The 20,437-nt window shown below is 45.9% G+C and overlaps 1 protein-coding gene across 5 annotated transcripts in view; it reads right to left on the bottom strand.

Moving 5' to 3' along the window:
• RBM6 (RNA binding motif protein 6) overlaps positions 1-20,437 on the bottom strand; it is a 144,180-nt gene that overhangs the window by 77,196 nt on the left and 46,547 nt on the right. For all 5 annotated transcript variants that reach the window (XM_073352605.2, XM_073352606.1, XM_078853743.1 and 2 more), the window contains exon 6: positions 16,407-16,480. In XM_073352605.2, the coding sequence (XP_073208706.1) occupies positions 16,407-16,480 (74 nt within the window). The remainder of the gene's footprint in view (positions 1-16,406; positions 16,481-20,437) is intronic.

Consider the following 20,437-nt stretch of genomic DNA (forward strand, 5'->3'; position numbering starts at 1 on the left):
ACAGTTGGCATGCGGGTCATTTCTGGGCATCGAACGCCTGCAAGACTCTCACGATTTAAACCCTGGGGCACGGGGCATGCCCCGGACGCTAACTGACTGAACTGAACCTTGTTGAACTAACTAACACGGGTACCACTAACAACAAATGATGAGTTCTGGGACGAGCTGCAGCGAAGCACAGCTGGAGCAAGTAGTTCCGACGCATCCTCATTGGTGGCAAGAAGGAACTGAGGGTGGGGGGAGAGCTATAGAGGTGCTACTCCATAGGTTGCAGCAGCGCTCCCCCTATGGGTACTGCTAAGGGAAAAACTTCCAGCACCAGTGCATGCGGCAAGCACGCACACCTACTGTGAAATACACATGAGTAAACACTCGAAGAAGAACTTTCCCTCCTCATTGACACCTCCTCATCAATTATTGGGAAAGGACTACATCCACCCTGATTGAATTGGCCCTGTCAATACTGGGGTTCTCCACTTATGAGGTAACTCCCTTCTTTTCATGGGTCAATATAATAATGCCTGCATCTGTAATTTTCACTTCATGCATCTGAAGAAGTGGGTTTTTTACCCACAAAAGCTTATGTCCAAATAAATCTGTTATTCTTTAAGGTGCCACTAGGCTCCTTGTTGTTTTTGTGGATACAGACTGCTACCCCCTGATACTCTTTCACTTAGCTTCATAAGTCATCCTGGTTGAGGATTTCCTACACTGGAGTAGAATATTTTCAATTTTAGCTAAGTTTTTTCTTGGAGGTCTTCAGCCAGCCAGCATGCAGGCTCTCAGATGTAATGAAGGTCAGTTCAGGTGTAGAATCTGGTTGTTCTGTCAGACTGTTTCAGATAGGGCAGGTAAGGTGATGGGAGCTGTGTTAAGATATGCATGGATCCAAATCCCAGAACCCCTGGCCCATATCATCATCAGTCCCGGGGCTGGCATCATTAGTCCTGCATCTTGCCTTGGTTTCCTCAGAATCCTTGATATAATGAGTATCAGCAGTGGTGGTGGAACAATGTGTATAAAGGGAGTACTGAGAGCCATTGAATCAAACTGTAAACCCTGTATATAATGAAAACCACTTCAAGCCAGGGGGTGCTGCAGCACCTCCCACACCTTTAGTTCTAGCACCTACGGGTATCAGTGGAAATGCATGCATCAATCCCAGTGACCATGTGATGAGAAAAGCGTCTGTCTGTCCCCTTCCTATCTGACATGTTCTGATCTGAGGCTAACGGGTCTATTTCTAGAAGTCTCCACCTGCAAAAGATGTCTGCAGGACTGAGTCTTCGACAGATTTCTCATGGCTGTCTGACAACTGCCTGCCGAGTGGACCTGCTAAGGTGTTCTGAAAGCTGAAAAGATGTAGCATTGTTTGGAGGTTCATTTGGAATGCACAACTCCAGAGCTGATTGGCCCCCTGAGAGAGTGGCGACAATCTCAATCCCCTTTGTCTGTTGATAAAATGAAGAGTGGTGGTGGTGTCTGTCAGATCTTGGGTTGTGGATCTGAGTAGCACTAGGAATGCCTTGTATTCCAAGCAGATGACTGTTCTAGGATGTTGATGCGGCAACCACCTTCCTGAGGAGACTATAAGTTCTGAATTTGAAAGCCATCTAGATGAGGTCTCTTATCTCTGAGGAGAAGCGTTTGTCACCAGAATCTTGGTACTAGAGGTGTAGAAAAGATACTTCCTTGTGCACCTGAAGAAGGCCTTTCTACCAGTTTAATGAGAGGACTTCTTGTGGGGCTGTGACCATCAGACCCATGTGGTGCCTGCTGGGCAGATACGCTGATTTGTGTGAAGCCTAGGCAAAGTCTGGCACACTGCATCACACGAGGCACATGAGGCCATGTGTCTCAGAAGCCCGAGGCATGCACTTACTGATGTCTTTGGGTGAGCTTAAAGTTGGTTGATTAGGGGCTCTGTCGTTTGGCATCTTTGCTGTGGAAGGTAAGCGCTCAGCGACCTGGAATCTAATGCTGCTCCTACAAACTCTATGCTTTGAGTTCAAGAGTAGATTTTTCTGTTGGCTTTAAGGCCCACTGTGGTGCTTTAGAATTACTGAATTGAACTGAGTTGCTTACCTGCTGTGATGATCTTCCTCAGATCAGCCAGTTGTTGAGATATGAGTAAACCTGGATTCCATGTCTCCTTAAGTGGGCTGCTACGACTGCAAAGCAACACCTTTGGGGCTGTGGAAAGGCCAAATGGCAGGACCCTGTAATGAGATGTTCCTACTAGAGATCAGAGGTATTTCCTGTGGGCTGGATGAATGGCTACGTGAAAGCAGGCTGAGTGCCACGAACCAGTCTTGAGGATTCACTGAAGGGATTATAGAGGTCAGAATCACCCCTGCTGAATTTGAAATTACATGAATTTGTTGAGATGTTGAAGGTACAGAATGGGAATGCTAACTGGGATGAGAAAATAATGCCAACAAAACCCCTGCCCCTGAGGATGCTTTCTCCAGTGCACCAAGCTGTAGAAGCAAGTCCACTTCTTGTTTTAGCTCATGGGAAGGGTCCCTGAACAGAGCTAAGGAAGAGATTGAAATTGGATAGAATACCCCTTGTTTACAATTTACAAAAAACTCATTGGTCTGAGGTTGTCCAAGTCCAGGTTTTCTGAAAATAAAGTGGTGGCTGCCAAAATCAGGGAGCTGAAGGGAGGTGGCTGGAAAGGAAGAGATCCTTTGAAGGTTCTGTCAGGATCTCAAGATTGGTGTTAAACCTGTTGCCTGATAGAAGAGACAGAATGTGCAGCAGTAGAGGAAGAGGGTCGCTATCACTGAAATCTCTGCTTCTTTCTTGGTGACTCCAAGGTCCTTGGAGACTGGTAATAGTACTGGGCCGAGGGACGCTGCCTGAAGGAAGTCTGTGGTCTCGCTTGCTTCCTTCTTGGGGCTTTAACAACTCAGAGAACAAAGAGTTGCCCAACAATCCTTTAAGAAATAGAGGGCTTCATCTGCCTTTGATTAAGACATTCATTGCCCTCACAGGTAACGTTTGGACCTCCCTGTAAATCCCTGAACACTGGAACCAGGTAGAACGTCTCATGGCCGCTGGTGTAGACACAGTATGTGTCACTGTGTCGCATGCATCCAGTACCGCCTGTTAGGATGTGCAGGCTATCAGCTGTCCTCAGACACGATGGTCTTTAGCTCCTCTTGGTGTTCATGAGATAATTTGTCCCAATTAAAATAATTAGTGATTAGCCCCACATACATCTGGAGGCTGACAGATAAGAGACTGAGTCTGAAAAGTCCAGTCTCTTTGGGTCTTTCTCCCTCATTGTGGACCTGGGAGGCCCCTCCTGCTTCAACCTCTCTTGGACTGTACCTACAAGTGACCCTAGTACTAGGTGGGAATAAACTATTCAGATCCCTTGGAAGGAACGTTGTACCTCCTGTCAGGTTCCAGCAGTCCCTTTTGTTTATAGGTATCGTAGGGTGCACAATGTCTAGGAGTCTGAGAGGTTTCTCTTGAGCCACTTCCAGAGTGTTTACTGTGTACCTGATGAGCTCTTGGAATGCCTTGAAGTCATCAACTGAAGGAGGCGTTGAGGGACTAACTGCCTTGTCGGGAAAGATGAGATTGCAGCAGGGAACAAGTTGTTGTTCTCCTTGTAGATGTTGTTCTTAGTCACTTGCCTCTCCAAGATTTGAGCCTGCACTAGTTGATCTGGCTGTAATAACTTATATTGCCTCTTTGGGGAAGGGGGTAGACCCTAGTGGTGGCCAAAGAGGCAGACTTGCGTGAACAGCACTAACCCCCTGGGGCATCCAATAGGGCCTAGGCTGATATGGGCATAGGCATTGGAGTGGGACTCTCATAGAAGGTACCAGAGGAATGTTCCCTATGAGCCTTAGGTCATTCTCTGCTATCCCTTATTGAGTCCTCCTCAGAGTCTCTTCCCCCCTTGGGTAGCACAGTGGGAGTCAGGAAGCAAAGCGTGTAGGAGAGGAGTCCCTGTTGTGCTTTAAGGGGGATGACAAAAGGAGTACACCTGTTCCAAGCCAGGGGCCATCCTGTCAGGAGTGCCCTGGCTCTGTTGTGCTCTCCCTGGCTGGGCAGGAGGTGCAGGCAATACCAGAGATATTTCCTTTGCCTACTGTATTGACATCTCAGTAGCCAGCAGGTTACACCAGCCTCAACCCCTCAAGAAGAGGAGACTCCAGTACCAAGCCCAAAGATAAATCACCTTATATGTATATGCCCTTAGTACTGGTACAGTAGGTACTGACGCACTGGGCACTGAGAACACAGTTATGGGATTGCCGAGTGGTGAGGGATCAGTTCCAGGAGAGACAGTCCACCGGTTTAGTCGGCACTGCTGGCACTCTCCCAACACTCAGTACCAGTGCACCAGAGGAATTCAAAGCAGCCACTCCACCATGTGTCAGACCGAGCCTTGGGCCTTGATTCAGTAGGCACTAGAGAGGGTGAGCTAACCCTTGGCTCACCTCTGAATTTAAATTGTCAGAGGCTGGAATGGTGGCAGATGACCGAAATTTCTTGGCTGCCGTAGCTCAGGGTGGAATCCTTGCCCACTGGAGCACTTGTGGACAGGGGAAATGACTGGAGAACTGAGGTTTAACTATCTCCGAGGAGGCTTGCATAGAGTGCTCCAGGGAGAACAATATTAGATGGGCTTCTCTAGCTTTTTGAGTATGCTTATAGGAGGAGACACATATGTTACATTGTCCCTCTCCTAAACAGAACAGACACCTGGATTGTAGATCATTGAAGCTTCAGAGGAAGGACAGGTTTTAATTTCTGCCATTTTGCTAGAGCCCCTGTACAAGGGGGTTTCTAGCCTAAAAATCAGAACCTGACTGAAAAGAATAGTGTGTGTATCTCCAACAGGCAACAAGCCTACCGAAGCACCAACACTAAACAAGCACAGCGGGGAGAGAAGCAGCCAGACACTGCCTCGCTGCCAATGGGTAGTAAGAAGAACATGAGGGATAGCTGGGTCAACTCCACTCTTTATGCCTTTGAGTGTGGGGGATGCACAAACACCACCCATGGACACGGCTGGCCAAAATAATCTGATTTCATGTGCCTGGGACACGTGTACCAAGAGAGAAATCAAAATGGAATCCATGTGGGAAATCATGGAAGAATGCAGGTAGGGCACACAAACTACTTTTACTCTGTCCTGCAGTGACACCATTTGTGGGGGAGAGGAGATGGGGAGGAAGACCCTGTAAATCTGTAACAATGAGTTTAACCTGGAACTACAAACACTAAATTGCCTTACCAATGACCGCATATAGTGCATGGTTACACTGTCATGGTCCTAATCTGGTGTCCAACGTGTGGAGAAATGGAGCTGAAGCATGAAGGCTGGCACCCAATCCAGAACATTTTGGCCTCTCAAAAACACTCCACTCTGCATTATGTCTAATTCTAAAGGAGCTTATCCTTTGTAAAGTGCTTTGAGAGCACTGGGTGAAAAACACTATGTACTACAGATTTTTACCATCTCCTTTTCTCAGGCCAGGCAGTTGAAGGCCACCAGAATGACCCCCCCCCCCTTCCCCAGACTCCAAGATGCCATGCGTTTCTTCACAGAAGAGAGGGTCTCCCCCAGTTTCTCTGAAGATAAAAAAAAGAAATCTCTCCTTTTGCATACAAAGAACATCCTGAAGACAACACCCTTTCCAGAGATCAGATTCCTTGAGTCATGTGTCTAGAGCCCTGCCCTTCATTGAGAGTAAAATTTATTCGATGCCACGCTTGACGTCTGCGTACCTTTGAGAATCTGCTTCTGAAAGTGGCCTGCTCATCTTCTACAAGGCACTGAATGCACTCATCTAATTCGATTACCGATAAGAGAGACTTGGCCATGGAATCTGGTCGCTGTGAATGCAAACATTCAGCATTGACACCTATGAGGTGTCACACTGAAGCACTCAAACCAACATGCTACATTCTGTCTGTTATTTCATTGTAATTGGGCCTCATCTTTGAATCAATCATAGAATATAAGGGTTGGAAGGGACCTCAGGAGGTCATCTAGTCCAACCCCCTGCTCAAAAGCAGGACCCATCCCCAATTAAATCATCCCAGCCAGGGCTTTGTCAAGCCTGACCTTAAAAACTTCTAAGGAAGGAGATTCCACCACCTCCCTAGGCAACGCATTCCAGTGTTTCACCACCCTCCTAGGGAAAAAGTTTTTCCTAATATCCAACCTAAACCTCCCCCACTGCAACTTGAGACCATTACTCCTTCGCCTGTCCTCTTCCACCACTGAGAATAGTCTAGAACCATCCTCTCTGGAACCACCTCTCAGGTAGTTGAAAGCAGCTATCAAATCCCCCCTCATTCTTCTCTTCCGCAGACTAAACAATCCCAGTTCCCTCAGCCTCTCCTCAGAAGTCATGTGTTCCAGACCCCTAATCATTTTTGTTGCCCTTCGCTGGACTCTTTCCAATTTACCCACATCCTTCTTGTAGTGTGGGGCCCAAAACTGGACACAGTACTCCAGATGAGGCCTCACCAATGTCAAATAGAGGGGGACGATCACGTCCCTCGATCTGCTCGCTATGCCCCTACTTATACATCCCAAAATGCCATTGGCCTTCTTGGCAACAAGGGCACACTGCTGACTCATATCCAGCTTCTTGTCCACTGTCACCCCTAGGTCCTTTTTCGCAGAACTGCTGCCTAGCCATTTGGTCCCTAGTCTTTAGCTGTGCATTGGGTTCTTCCGTCCTAAGTGCAGGACCCTGCACTTATCCTTATTGAACCTCATCAGATTTCTTTTGGCCCAATCCTTTGGTCTAAAGCATTACCAAGCCGGGTGAGATCTGAACCAGAAACCATGAGAACATTGTACAATTATAGGGATAAAAGTTTGCACAATTCAGTGATCCCAATCAAGTTCATAGTACTTTCTTTCCACCTTCTGTAGGTGGAATTGAACAAAGTGAACCCAAACTTGATTGATATCTTGAGAACAAAACAGACAGGAACCAGTATATCAAGAAGTGAACCCAAATTCACACATCCATTTTAATGTCCCTATGACTCTTTGGAAAAGGAGCTAAATCCAGCCATAGCTTACATAAGATGACACGTGAGAGCTGCAAAGAGACAGCAGAGAAAATGATCCTGCCTTCCTCCATCCCAACTACTGTGTACAGGTTGAAGTTTCTTCAATCATTAGACTCACCAGCCTTATCTTACTGTTCCACACAATACAAGTGCCAATAGCTCAGGCATTAGAGGAGGGAACATATTAGCACCAAGGAAGCATAAAAACAAAAAATAAACAAACCTATGTTAAAATGCTACCCAAAGGTGAACATTCTTCTGAGCCTTGCCCTCAACATAGTGAGGTCTGGTATACAGGTAGATCCTTGAAGAGAGATAATCCAGAAGGATCTGGTAAGGTCATATCGCTCTAAAACTGGCTGGAAAGACACTACAATGCACTTGGTATTGTGCCCAATGGTGGGCTGGGGAAGATGACAAATACCACCTTTCTCACAATGTGCACACCACTGAGAACTGTTGATGGAAGATGGACTCTTGGCTGGGAAGGTGTATCTATCACCTCCAGACATCAAGCCATCATAACAGGAGAAATGGGTTCCATCTTCAGACATCTGTAGGGAATTTGAGCCAGGGTTCTGAAGTTCCCCTTATAGTGCCTCACCCTGCATCCTTCAATAAATCTCAGTAACATTATTGTCTCACTACTTGTCATGGCTCATGGGGATCTCTTGCTGCTTTGGGGAGGACTTTAAAAGCACCTAAGGCAGTTAGGATCATGAGTTCCATTGTCTTTCAGTGGGACTTTGCCCAAAGGATTTAGGAGCTTCTTTCAAAAATCTCCCCTATTAACTACTCTACACATACACAAAGGAAATTGACTAGTCTACTCCAAACATTAATACCCTACATGCTATCTTGTGTTCCCTCTAAGCTTTGTGGTCAGGCGGCCACCCAGGAGTTATTCAAGGGCCACGCACATCCAGCAGCATGTGTTCAGGTCCTTCTCCCCCCGCTGCTTTGTGGCCACGTTGCTCCTGCCCTCTGCCTTGGAGTCCCTGGCCAGCTGCTCCCGGGACCCTCCTACTGGCTGTGCAGAGTGCGGGGAGAGGGGGATGCTGATGTCCCTTCCCCCACCCCTGTACCTCATCTCCACAGAGCATGGGAGGGGGGACAGGGCTCAGGAGCAGGAAAGCTTCTGAGGTCTGAATGAGCCTTCAGAGCCATGAGTGAATGCCTTAAAGAGAGAGTGCATGGTCTCTCAGAGACTTCCCCAGGAGCCAGCACAAAGTCACACACACACAGTCTCTCACACTCACCTCCCAATACATATTTGTATTATTGTTGTTGTTACTCCTTGGTAATTCCTGCAATGCACATATATTCTCTGTAATTTTATTCTTTCAAAGTGCTGTTATTTTAGTGTTTTGACTGGTCTATGCATTTCATAATTTTTATTTCTCTTTTACACTTAAATTTAATTCTTTGAGTAGTGAATTATAAAATGCCTAACCTGTCTTGGCTGGAATTATTATCCCTATGGTAACTTTTTAAAAATATATATTATATCTAGGTTTTTTGTTTCTACTGGTGGCACACATCTGCAAATACCTCAGTGCACATAAAATTTATTCCGCATATGGATGGAAAAAATTAGAGGGAACATTGATGCTATCCCCCCTCTGCAGCACTTTGGTGCCAAGGTGATAAGCACCTTAGATATACTTAAGACAAAATAAATAATATCTACATTTATGGTTCCTCACACTGAGTCTATCAACTTAGTAGAAGTGCCTTTGAACTTGCCTTAAGATGGATCTCTGCCCTGACACGATGCTATTCCTTCACACAAAGGTCCTGCTTACACCCTGTAGGAGCAAGGGACCAGATGGCTACATAGACTGGGTAGTGTTTATATCTCCAAAGGTACACATAAGGCGCATCCTTCACAGTCTTAACGCAAGACAAAAATCTTAGCTACCAAGTGGCCTGAAGGAACAAGATGCCAAAGGCCGCATCACTTAGGAAGGGGCCTTGTATTATGACAATGGCTGAAACAGGGTTTTTCTTATTTTAACTTAGCCTCTGCAGTAAATCACATCCTACAGATGCTTACAGACCCATAAGAGATGCATGGAGGAGAGTTACCTGTGGTTTGCACTGCATGTAATATTCACTGGCGAAGGATTTCACATTGCTTCACTTTTTAACAATCTAGTCAATGAATATTGCACAGCATAAGGGGAGAGTCGAGTGCTGTTATTCAATGGGGGTGAACTGGAACGTTGCGAGCACTCGTGTGCAACCTCACTTCCACAGGCAGGTGCTACAGATGCACTCTAAAAAAGAGAGCTCTTATCCACTCCACCTGGCACTCAGTAAAGGCTTACATTATGTAACTGAGCGTCAGGCAAACATAATATTCCATGATGTTTGCCAGGAGAAAGACAAATGCTCCTCAAAAAAAGTGAGGGAGGAGACTGAGCAGAGCAGGTAGCTGCACAGCCCATCTGGTCGCAGCAGGTTAGTTTGGAACCAAGTTGGCTACTTTGGTTCCTTTGCTCCGTGAGCTAGTAGGGCAGAACACAGCTCCTCAGCAGGAGGATGCACACCTCACCTGGCAGGCTGGTGGAGCAGCAACATTGATGGGCTCTTGTCCTTAGCTGGGGAAGGGTCAATGAACTGTACAGCCTTTGGAGGAGGGAGATCCCAGAAGACCTCCCATGCAATAAGGGAAGACCTCAAATGAAGATTCAGGGGAAGAGACAGAAAGGCTGAGATTGTGGGAGATGAGAGAAGGAAAAGACCCAGAGAAATGTTAAATACTAGAAGAATGAATCAGTTTCTCAGTTAGTCAAAAGCCGTACAATGTGATGAATTCCCCTTAGCATAAGGAAGATCACTCTGGCGCACAAACATTAAATCGTCCCCCTATGCATAGATAAGCACACACTGCAGCCATGTCAGAATGCGAGAACAGATATATACATAGGCATCTATAGGATACCAGGAAGTACAACTCAACTAGCCAGCAAACAAGACTCGGGCTAATGACAGATCTATAACACTGCTGAACTAATCACTTCCCTTTCTCAGGAAATAAAACTCAAGTGACACAGTGATCTAAGGTGGCAGTTACCATGGTGAAACAAGCAGGGGTGAACAATCGGGTGACCCAGCAGCTCAAGACCCACTGAAAAGAGGCTGTGAGTCAGCTCATGACAAATGCATGTAAGCAACTTTGAATCAAATACAACAAAAGAAATCAACGACGTTGCTGTTTTAGCTGAACATCCTCTCATCCGAACAACATACAGCCCACTAACGGTACCTTTTAACAGCCCACTGGGCTACAAAACATATTGGTTCACCATTCTGCCTGCTCCTCAACTTGGTAGGAAAGTTTATGGGAGGAATCACATCACAGGGATGAGACACCTTCCTCCCACTCTACAAATGAGAACAAGCAGTACAGGAGACTCCAAAGGACACTGCCAGAAATCCTTATGGTTTAAACCAGGACATTTTGAATACAGAACACAACAGAGGGACACTTTCCCTTGCAACATGCAAAGCTGCAAAACACCCCCTGTGCTTAATACAATTAACAAGAAAAACAGGGTATGTTTAACGCAAACCAGAAAAGAACATGCTTCGTTTTTATCCCAGGACGCAGGTGCCAAGAGGAGTGTGTGACCTGAATGGGGCCTTCTCCTGCTCTCCTTGGGTGCGTGTGGGACATTGGAGTTTACACAGCATGCTGAGGACCTGTAACCTGGGCACGCTTACAAACATTACCACCACTACACACAACTGCAGGAGACACAGTAACCTGGAAAGTGTTTCCTTTGCTGAGCAAGTGAAGGGCAGAATGCCTTGCACCCAGGAGAAATATTAATCCTAGAAAAGGTATATAGAGAAGTCTGTTCTCCAATTACATAGAGAACATTTCTTCAGGTTTCTAGACCAATCAGAGGCCCCCACAATTAATACCTCCTGCCAATGCTAGACAAAATTCATTTCCAGCATTCACTTCTATGCTGGATAACAGTTCCCTACATGGATTACAATGTGCTTCTTGTCATGCACACAACGTGCCCCCCAAGACCACCCCACAAGTGCTTACAGATATTTTCAGGCTGAAATTAAGCAGCAAATGCATTGGGGACAATTATAAAAGTCTTCCACACTCAACGTGCTTTGGGCTGAGCATCATAAGTTGTTATTGCAAAATGCCTTCAAGGCCTGTAAATCTTAACCCCTCTGCCTCAAAGGAGGTAAATGGCAGAAAGCAAAATAGCAATCCATTGCTCTTCCAACAGCCACATGGATTTTAACAAACAGCTGTGGTGAAGTAACTGCTGATCATTACTAGGCTCTACTCCGCAGATATATTAGTTTAATGAAAGGATAAAGGAAGAGGGACACACAAGAGCAGAAAAAGTCTAGACGTTGATTCATCATTCTGATCTCACCAATGGGGGGTCTGCTTAGGTAAAGCTAAGGGCCTGCTGCTCCCCTCTGGTGCATGGCAAGAGGGGAAGGAGGCATCAGTGCATTAAGAAGAAGAAATGGGAACAGGTGTCACTGCAGTAGAAACTGGCAGCTCTTTGGTATGTGTCACCTACACGGACACATAGATCTCTGTGCAAAGTGAGAGCAAATCATGGAACAACCGATCTAGCATGTGCCCACAGAACTCCAGCATTATAGTAAGTCTGTCCAGGAAATTAACGCTAACCTCCCCTCCACAACTTCCAGACCCCTGTAAGGGAGCAGGAGCAAACAGCAGGCAAGGGTCAGCCACTGGCAGGAGGGCACACGAAATGACCATGCTGCCAACATTTCTTGGGGCAAGGGGCCTGGGAGAAGTTTAGTGTGGCAGGCAGGATGAGTACAGTCAAAATCAGTCATTTGCCCCAATTTTCCATTGGTTCTCCTGTCCACAAGTTTGACAAGTCACACACCTTGTCCCACACACATCACCATCAGCCCTATCTCACAGAGCGAAGAAAACATCCAAGTAGCGATAGATGCATCTTTTTGCTTCTCCCCTTCTATCCACTATAATGACGGAAGGGAGTGCAAGGAGAAAAACACTCCTAACATGCACTGGAAGGCTTGATTTCACTATTCACTGAACACAGTAGCTCCACTGTAGCTCAGATCCCTGCTTCATTTCCTCCCAGAAAAAGCTGATCATTTGGTGCCCAAGAACAAGTCCAGGGGGTTTTAAATGAAGCCAGCATTTATCCTGAAGATGAGAGAGCCCTGCCATGGAGTCACATTTCCTACAACGGACTGCAGCCCCTCAGATAGATCTAACTTAATACCAAGAAGCAGTGTCCTAGTAATTACTTCTTTCATGAGGCTGATCCTGAAGAAGCCAGAGCACTAATCCCACTGGGAGGAACACACCATTGTGCCTGGCAGGCAGCATTGAGTATGTACATGAAGAAGATCGACCTTACATACACAAGGGACAATTCACCTTCCCTCAGGTTTTAAAGGATGGAAAAGTTTTTTGGAAGAAGCCACATAAATCAGCAGCATTAAAGACCAACATAGATAAGTCCTCTGAATATATCCTGCATCTCACCAAAGAAGGCCAAGATTGCCATGTGAACAGGGAAGAAGTCTCCACCCTCAAAACGCAATGACGCAGACAACTGACAATGAAACCAACAAGAGCAACAGCTACCAACAGCATTAAAACAGAGGCGGCCAAACACAACCCAGGGAGTTCTGCAAAGCAGCTTGCAGCCAGCCTTCTCTAACACAGAGGTGCAGGCCCCTGGAGTTCCAGTTTGCAGCCAGCAATTCTCCATCCTGACCTGAGCAAGCAGGCAGGAGGAGGGCGATTGCAATGTTTCCCATTTCATACATATTGGAGGTGACCTTTGAGCTACTGGCAAGTTGCCAATGCAGCCATGAACTGAGCTGAGTTTGGCTGCCCCTGGATTAAAGTGACCTCTTTGTGTCATTAACCCCTGAAATGTCACCATGCTAATTAGAAATTGGGATGTTTTAATCCATTTAGCTACAGCTGTGAAAACTGTGGGGTGAGCAGTGGTATGAAAGGCATCCTTCCATCACAGAATCAGGACAGCACAGGAGAAGAGGGAAGTTTCTTCACCTCAATGCATTCAGTAGAAAGCCTCCTTGGAAACCCAATACACACACCCATGCTACATTTACTGGACAAATAGCTGGACCTGGTAAATCTGTGATTTGGAATCTGGAAATACCACAATAAACCAAATGCTAGTTTGTATTAAGTGAAGGGAACAAGGAAAAGAGTTGCCAAATTTTATACCGTCAGTGTCAGCGTAAGTTTCCTGCTTCTATGAAAGGCCTCACTCCTAGCACAGGAGATGGCTGTTTGGTAGTGGGGCTGTGGCACTCCTGGGGGAATAGCTCGGGGAAGTTATTAGTTCTTGGTCTAGCTATACTATTTGATTTGACTGGGGTAACCAACAGGTTTAGTTATTAGAATATTGTTAAAAGATTATCCAGGGCATCCAAGCCACTGCATAAGCACTCTTATTAGAGTTTGGACAAAATCAGATACATTCTCAACCTGGTGACATGACATTTTCTCCCTAACAACTCAGTCCTGGGCCCCACCCAGGAAGAGATTAAAATGGTGAAAGCTCCGTCTTGTGGGGAAGGAGAGATGACATTCCCCTGTCCATCCATCATACAAATGAGCTCAATTTGGACTCAGAGCTCAAAGGACAGTTACCAGCCTCACAGCAGGTATCACTGATTAAAAAAAAGTTTAGGATTTTGTCCTAAATTAGAGGCCATTTTCCCTAATTCTGTCAAGCACCACATACTGGTCACCCAGGAGGGTGGGATGGGGGAGCCCTAGCTGACCCAAGTCTCACCGAAGTCAGTGGGAACCTTTCCACTGATTTCAGTTGGGTTTCGATCAGGCTCATGCTGAGGAACACAACTTGCCACAAATTAACCACTAACGACTGTTGCAATGAACAGGACGCTGTCACGACTGGGAGGTTCTGACAGAACTGGCCTAAGAACAGACCTTGCAACGTTCCCATCGAGATGGTCATCTTCTAGACATTCTCCACACACGCTGCCAGCAGGATGATCAGAAGACATCATTACACAAGGGGCCTAGGAGGTGCCTCCACCAGGATGCACGTGGCGGGATGGATAGACTACCCAGGTGACTGCTGGCGCCCTGTCATAGTGGGGATGAGACGTGTGTCTGGGGTCTTGGAACATTTCCTCTGTGCTGCCAGCACTGCAGAGTGCAAGCAAGTATTGGAGGGGGGAAGGGAAGAATAGATATGCCATGCCAAGGGGCAGCCTGCGCATTTCCCCAATTGGACCCTCTCAGGTGTGTGTAGGGTAACTTCCCCGGATTCCTACATGAAACCTATGTGGGGTAGGAACACTCCCTAGGTGCCTACAGGTGCCCCATCACAAAGTGAGGGATGGGAACCTTACCGGGCCTTACCTCTCCTATTTGAACAAAAACAGACACCTGCTCCAGCATCTGTGGATGTTCCAACAGGAAAGTGGTCAAGCTTGACAAAGCCCTGGCTGGGATGATTTAGCTGGGGATTGGTCCTGCTTTGAGCAGGGGCTTGGACTAGATGACCTCCTGAGGTCCCTTCCAACCCTGATATTCTATGATTCTACCCAGATCGAGAGGAGCTTCCCAGGTGCCCAGGGCTGTCCCATCAGTGGACCCTGGCCACTGCAGGTAAGACGAGCTGAGAAGAGGAGAGCTGGGTGCATACAGTGGTGGTTTAGTTACTGTGCTGTTCACACCAAGTTATGTACAGGTTTTCCCATGATAGTGCGTTTTACATGGAAACCATCATGGTGGCAGTCAAAGCATGGGTGGCAACACAGAAGGGAAGTCAGATTTTAGCCTCACCCACTGTGAGAGATTCCATTAAAATGGTACAAATTCCAGAGCTCCCCTGCAAGCATCTTTTTTGCCAGGTGACCTCATCAGGGACACCAGCAATACTGGCATCACATCAGCCTGTGCACATTCCCATTGGCGTTAAAAATCAGAAGCCATAGGAGCATTTCTACAAACATTTAGCACGAAGTTTTTAGAACAGGAACATGCTCAGACTTTGCACTGCTATTGTAACTGTAGATATACACACACACGTGCCACATCTAACAGGTGGGCTGTATGCACATTCATACAATTCTAAAACTGTGACTCAGTTTTTAAGTTGTGTGGTTCTCCTCTGGCAGGGGAAGCCAGTCTTTAGGCAAGGAAACCAATGGTATTCCAAAGTATGAATGGGTTAGATCACTACAGCAATTTTTGCTCACATGCAAAACTGAAAAGGAGGTGGGAAGCCATTCTCCCCCGACCAGGGGCTAAGTGAGAGGGATCTAGTAGAGGGCAGCACTGAACTGCGATCAGGTAGTTGTCTCCCAGGTGATCAGTCAGTTCCCTGAAATTTCCAAGGAATGGATGATAACAGTAGATTTCAGTTCTTCTTGTCTTCTGTGATTTACAGCTTTTGAGGGTCAGATACTTGCATGGTGCCCAACAGCAACAGACTCAAACAATCAGATCTAAATTACTGCTATAGTTGGGAGCTTATTCCGTGAGAGAAAGGCTAAGAATTTTTTTAAATTTAGAGTTCAGAAACATCTAGGGTGACTAGACGTCCTGATATAATCAGGACCACCCCAATATTATGGGCTGTGTCTTATATGGGCAACTATACCCCACCCCTCTGATCTCTGAAAAATGTCCTGATTTTTCACACTTGCTATCTGGTTACCCTAGAAACGTTCAGATTTACCAGGTACAACTGTGCATAGGCCACCCTTGCAAATGCAACTCCAACTTGCCAAAGGACAACATGAATACAAAGAGAGACACATATATGAGGAATCCCCCCCACCCAGATGAGCCACATGGAAAAGTGGCAGGCAAGTAGCATTTGAACTCATCAGCGCTGTATACCCGAGGCCTCGCCCATAGCGACGCGTGTTTGTGTCTAACTCAAACCCTGTGTACAGGGGACAGATAATTACTGTGCACAGACAGGGCAGTGAGGAGTTTCACACTAGCAGAGCTCTTTCCAACTGTGAGTATAAACCCACAAAGGCAACAACCTGTACTGGGAATCTTTTTCATCTCCAAGCCTTTAAATCTAGCCAATCTGCAGGTGTGCTCAAGTTGAAACGGCAGAACATTCAGAGCCTCTTGGCTCTTTCACAGAGGCATTGCAAAGCCTTTTGTAAGTTTCTGGGAACACTAACATTTGAGCGGCAGTGTCGTGTAAAAACAAGAGCCGATCTTCTTTTGAACCATTTCAAAAATCACTGACTCTCCACCCGCCCCCAGCAAAACAATATTCTTCTAGCAGCATTCGACCGAAGTGTAAAGCAACCTGATTGGCTTCCATGCATCCGATGGCCTCTTCCAAGAGTGAAAACTCCACGCAGACATAGCCATAGTCGTAACCTGGGGACAGCATTTAAATACAGACGGGAGTCGTGTTAGTGCCTTGTAATACAGAAGAGCCACATTTAAACACCCAATTTCCCCTTCCCTCAATCACAAACCCTCCTACCACCACCCCAACCTCTCTGCAAAATAAAACACAGAAAATCAGTGGCTGACACTCGGGTGCTGTTTAGGTCCGTGGAGTTGAGCTCAAGTTTTGGTTAGACACAAAGATGCTCTAAGAAACTCTCATTTCCCCTTCTGAAACAAGACAAGTGTGAGACCCCCTCCTTAAAACAGGTAATAGTGTGAACAATGCGCATTTTTAAAGAAGACAGACAAGACACTGAGTCAGGTTTATAATAACTAGGAGGCGCAGGCTGCTCTGAAACAAACATTGATTAATCCACAACAATAACTTTAGTGCAAACCTGGCCAGCATGTATTCTGTTTTTCTGAGTGACTAGTATTGTAATCCTCAGGATGCCTCCAGGAAAGAGCTAAAGTGCATCCTTGGCCTACATTAACTTTTGCTCTTTAACAACTGCTTTTTGAGTCTCAAAGTCCTTTGCACTATGAGCAAAGGCACAGAAGCAGGGCTGAAAATTCCAACCTTTTCTCACTGTGGCTTTTAAGCTAAGCCAGTGCATTTCCTAGGCATGTTTTGTACATTTCACAAAGGGAGGTGGGGGTGATTCAAAGTAAAAACACATCTTCATAGCACAAGAAATATAAAATGCCATTACTCCTTTTCTCTTTTCTGAAAAAGCCCTTGGTCAGGCGTGAGGGATTTTATTTTGTAGTCCAACTGTCTGTGCAGTAATGCAGATGTTTCATAAAAAGGGTAGGGTTAATGTTACTTGGTACAGAATTAAGGCAATTTCTATAACATTTCACCCATCCCTCTCCCCAAACATTTCTTTCTGATGGATACCCTTGACCTGGAAGAAGTGCTTTGATCCCCTCTTCCTCCCATACTTTGTGGTTGACTGATCAGTAGGTTTGTGGAGAAAGCCCGTCTTTAGGCACTGTCTTGGTTGAGTGCTCCAGTTCCCACCCTCCCAAGAGCATCCTGCAGTGACTTTACCTCCAAACCAGCTACGATTCAAAAGGTCTCATTAAAACCATGAGTGATTAAGAGGAGAACATGCTGAACTAAAACAAAGGAAATGAACTGCATGACGCATATAGTCTGAAATTCTGCAAAAGCCAATGCACTTCCGCACCGTTCATTTCAGTACAGGCATGGTATTCCTTACCCTCACATCTCAAGTGCTTACCCACTCCTCGGCTTTCCCAGTCCTTTCCTGGCCTGTGATAGGGCAGTGTGCCAGAAACCCAGTATCTGGCATGGAGGGTCTCAGGTCATCCTCTCCCTTTGTCACCCTGGGCTCCCTCAGTTATACCTTTCAGATGACTTGGATACAGTACATTCCCTGCAAAGGTATTTATGTCCGTGTCCTTTTTCCTGGGAGATGCCAGTCTCTTAGGAAATGTCCAGAGTGCATTAGCCAAATCCATTCAGACTTATATTTGCTGCACTGGACATTTTTGGTTCCTGTATTTCTTGTATCACATTTGCAACATCAAAAGTTCTTTTGAAGTCGAAGCCACACAGTACAGTTGTCTCCTGACTCAACTTCACATCTTACTACCCAAATTTCACACTCACACACTCTGCACCTTGTTCTAGCCCAGCAACGCCGGGTTTGCATGTTTATTGTCCCAAGTATCAACCTGAATCCAGCTCCCTTTCTGCCTTGCATGTGAGCTTCAAAGAATAGGGCCTTGTATAGTCATATAATTCTCTTCCAAATCTCAGTTCTATTCTGTCAGTAATTAATATTTACTAGAGATTACAATCATCCATCATACTGTGCAAATGCAATTCAGATAAAAATTGCAGTTTGGGATTTAACTCAGTGAATGAAATCTAGGCTGGCACAGCACAAAAGCAGAATGGAACCAGTATCGTACACAATATATAGCAAGCACCTGGAATTGCAGACATAAGATCAGGCACTAGAAGAGACACCCAAGGTGAGAGGAGGAACAGAAAACAAATTAAGCCAGATGTTCCTGGAGTATCAATTCTGTTCTGCAATGCCTCAGTTGCATCAGGGCACCTTGCAGGGGAAAAAGTTCTTTGCTCCTAAGAAGAGGCAGGGCTCTGAAAAGGAGAGTCACTAAGAAGAAGCATTGCTGCCCCTCACTGGGAAACTACTTTGCATTCAGAGCAGACTCTGGTTTAATTGTTCACTGCATAGCGTTGTGGCTTACGTGATACATTTTTTATCGTGTTCAAATCCAGAACCCCACAATCACACACACACACACACCTCTTTCAAAAAGGGCTGCAAGAATGGCATTTGCAAGCACTTAACCAAGTCCTGATTCAGCCTGTTGGAAAGCATTTCAGAGAGTTGCTGTAATCAGAGAGCCAAGACCAGGATGCCGGATGTCTAATCTGTATATGTATATAAAGTAGACTGTGTCTACTGACAGGAAGCAAGATTGCACTACGTTTACCTCATGTTTTTGCCTCCCTATTGGCCCAATCCTGATTCAAATTCCTGTAAAGCTAACAGGCGCTGCAGGTGCTCAGCACCTCTCTGGCTTTGGCTCCACACAACAGATCTGACTGAGTCTAGGGGAAGGATGTCAAAAACAGAAGCCCATGCCAGTGATAACAATGTAAAGAACTCCCAACATTTGGAAGAATGTATGCTGCAGAGATAAGAGCCATTTCAAATACACTAAATGGAGAAACTTAAAGAGGTAGATTGTGATCTCGAGAAAAGGAAAGTGGAAAACATACAAGTGTCCAGTAAAGCGGGACACAGGGGAGGGAAAACTCGGCAACTCTGGAAGAATTTTGATTCACCTGCTGTTAGCTCTCCCTCCCTCTTGCATCCTTGCGGTAAGAAAAAAAAAACAATGGGGAACTGAAAACAGCGTGGTGCAGCCCTAGGATGTCCAAGCTGTGCCCAGAGAAAGCTCCAGACCAGATGTTCAGTTGACGAAAGGCCATGAGAACTGAAATCATGTCAGAAGCATTTGGGGTGATCCTCTACAAGTCACCCATGTGCAGAAGGTACTAAATTAGTCACAAAAAAGAACAGAGCAAGTAAAGTCAGGAGTGCGACGTTTCAGACTGCTAACAAAGATCAGCAAGGGGAAGGGCTGAGTTTTCTGTCTCTGCCCTGCCCCCAATATGATAGGCATGCTTAGTGTTATGAACTATGCCGAACAGCATTAGCATCTGACTAAGGAGATTGCCCCTGGCCAAAAGCACAATAAAATCAAATGCAGGAGCATCCTTTCTGACAAAGCCAGAAGAAAGTGTGCAGTATGTTCCAGTCAATCTGCATAAATAGCTATAAGCTAGAAACACAGGCTGACAGGGATGCAACAAAGCTATGGGATTCCTTCCACGTCCCCGAGAAAGGCACCAATCAATTAGATCTGGTAATTGCCTGACTCTATACATTAACTGTTGTACCCAGAGCATCAAACTCAAAATGAAAACCCAAGACTCGGGGAGTGGAGACATTTTTTGAAGTGCTAAAATCAAAGATGGCCAATAAAAGTAGAGCAGCAGCACAGTCACAGCAGACCCATGCCATGGCCTGTTTGAACGTGAAAAAAATATGTTCACATGCAATAGTTTGTGTTAAGATCACATGATAAAATCCAAAGTTGTCTTGACTTGATCTTTCACCCACAGATTAGAACTAGGGGGAGGAGGAAGCATTGTAAAGACCATCTTAGGTCTAATCAGAAGGGAAGAGGGCAGTTCTAGGCTCTAGGCTCATTTAAATGGTTCATTTAAATATGAAGCAGGTTTTTTGGAATGCCTGGCTTTTCTCCCTGCTGAAGAATTCTTCCCAGCACAGGGGCCTGGGGCAGGAGCTGAGCACCCCCACTCGGGAACTCTCAAAGTTGGTGCCTCTGGAGGCAAGGGATTTAGCTCAA

This window comes from Lepidochelys kempii, chromosome 7 (assembly GCF_965140285.1).
Source record: "Lepidochelys kempii isolate rLepKem1 chromosome 7, rLepKem1.hap1, whole genome shotgun sequence".
Classification (NCBI taxonomy): Eukaryota; Metazoa; Chordata; order Testudines; family Cheloniidae; genus Lepidochelys; species Lepidochelys kempii.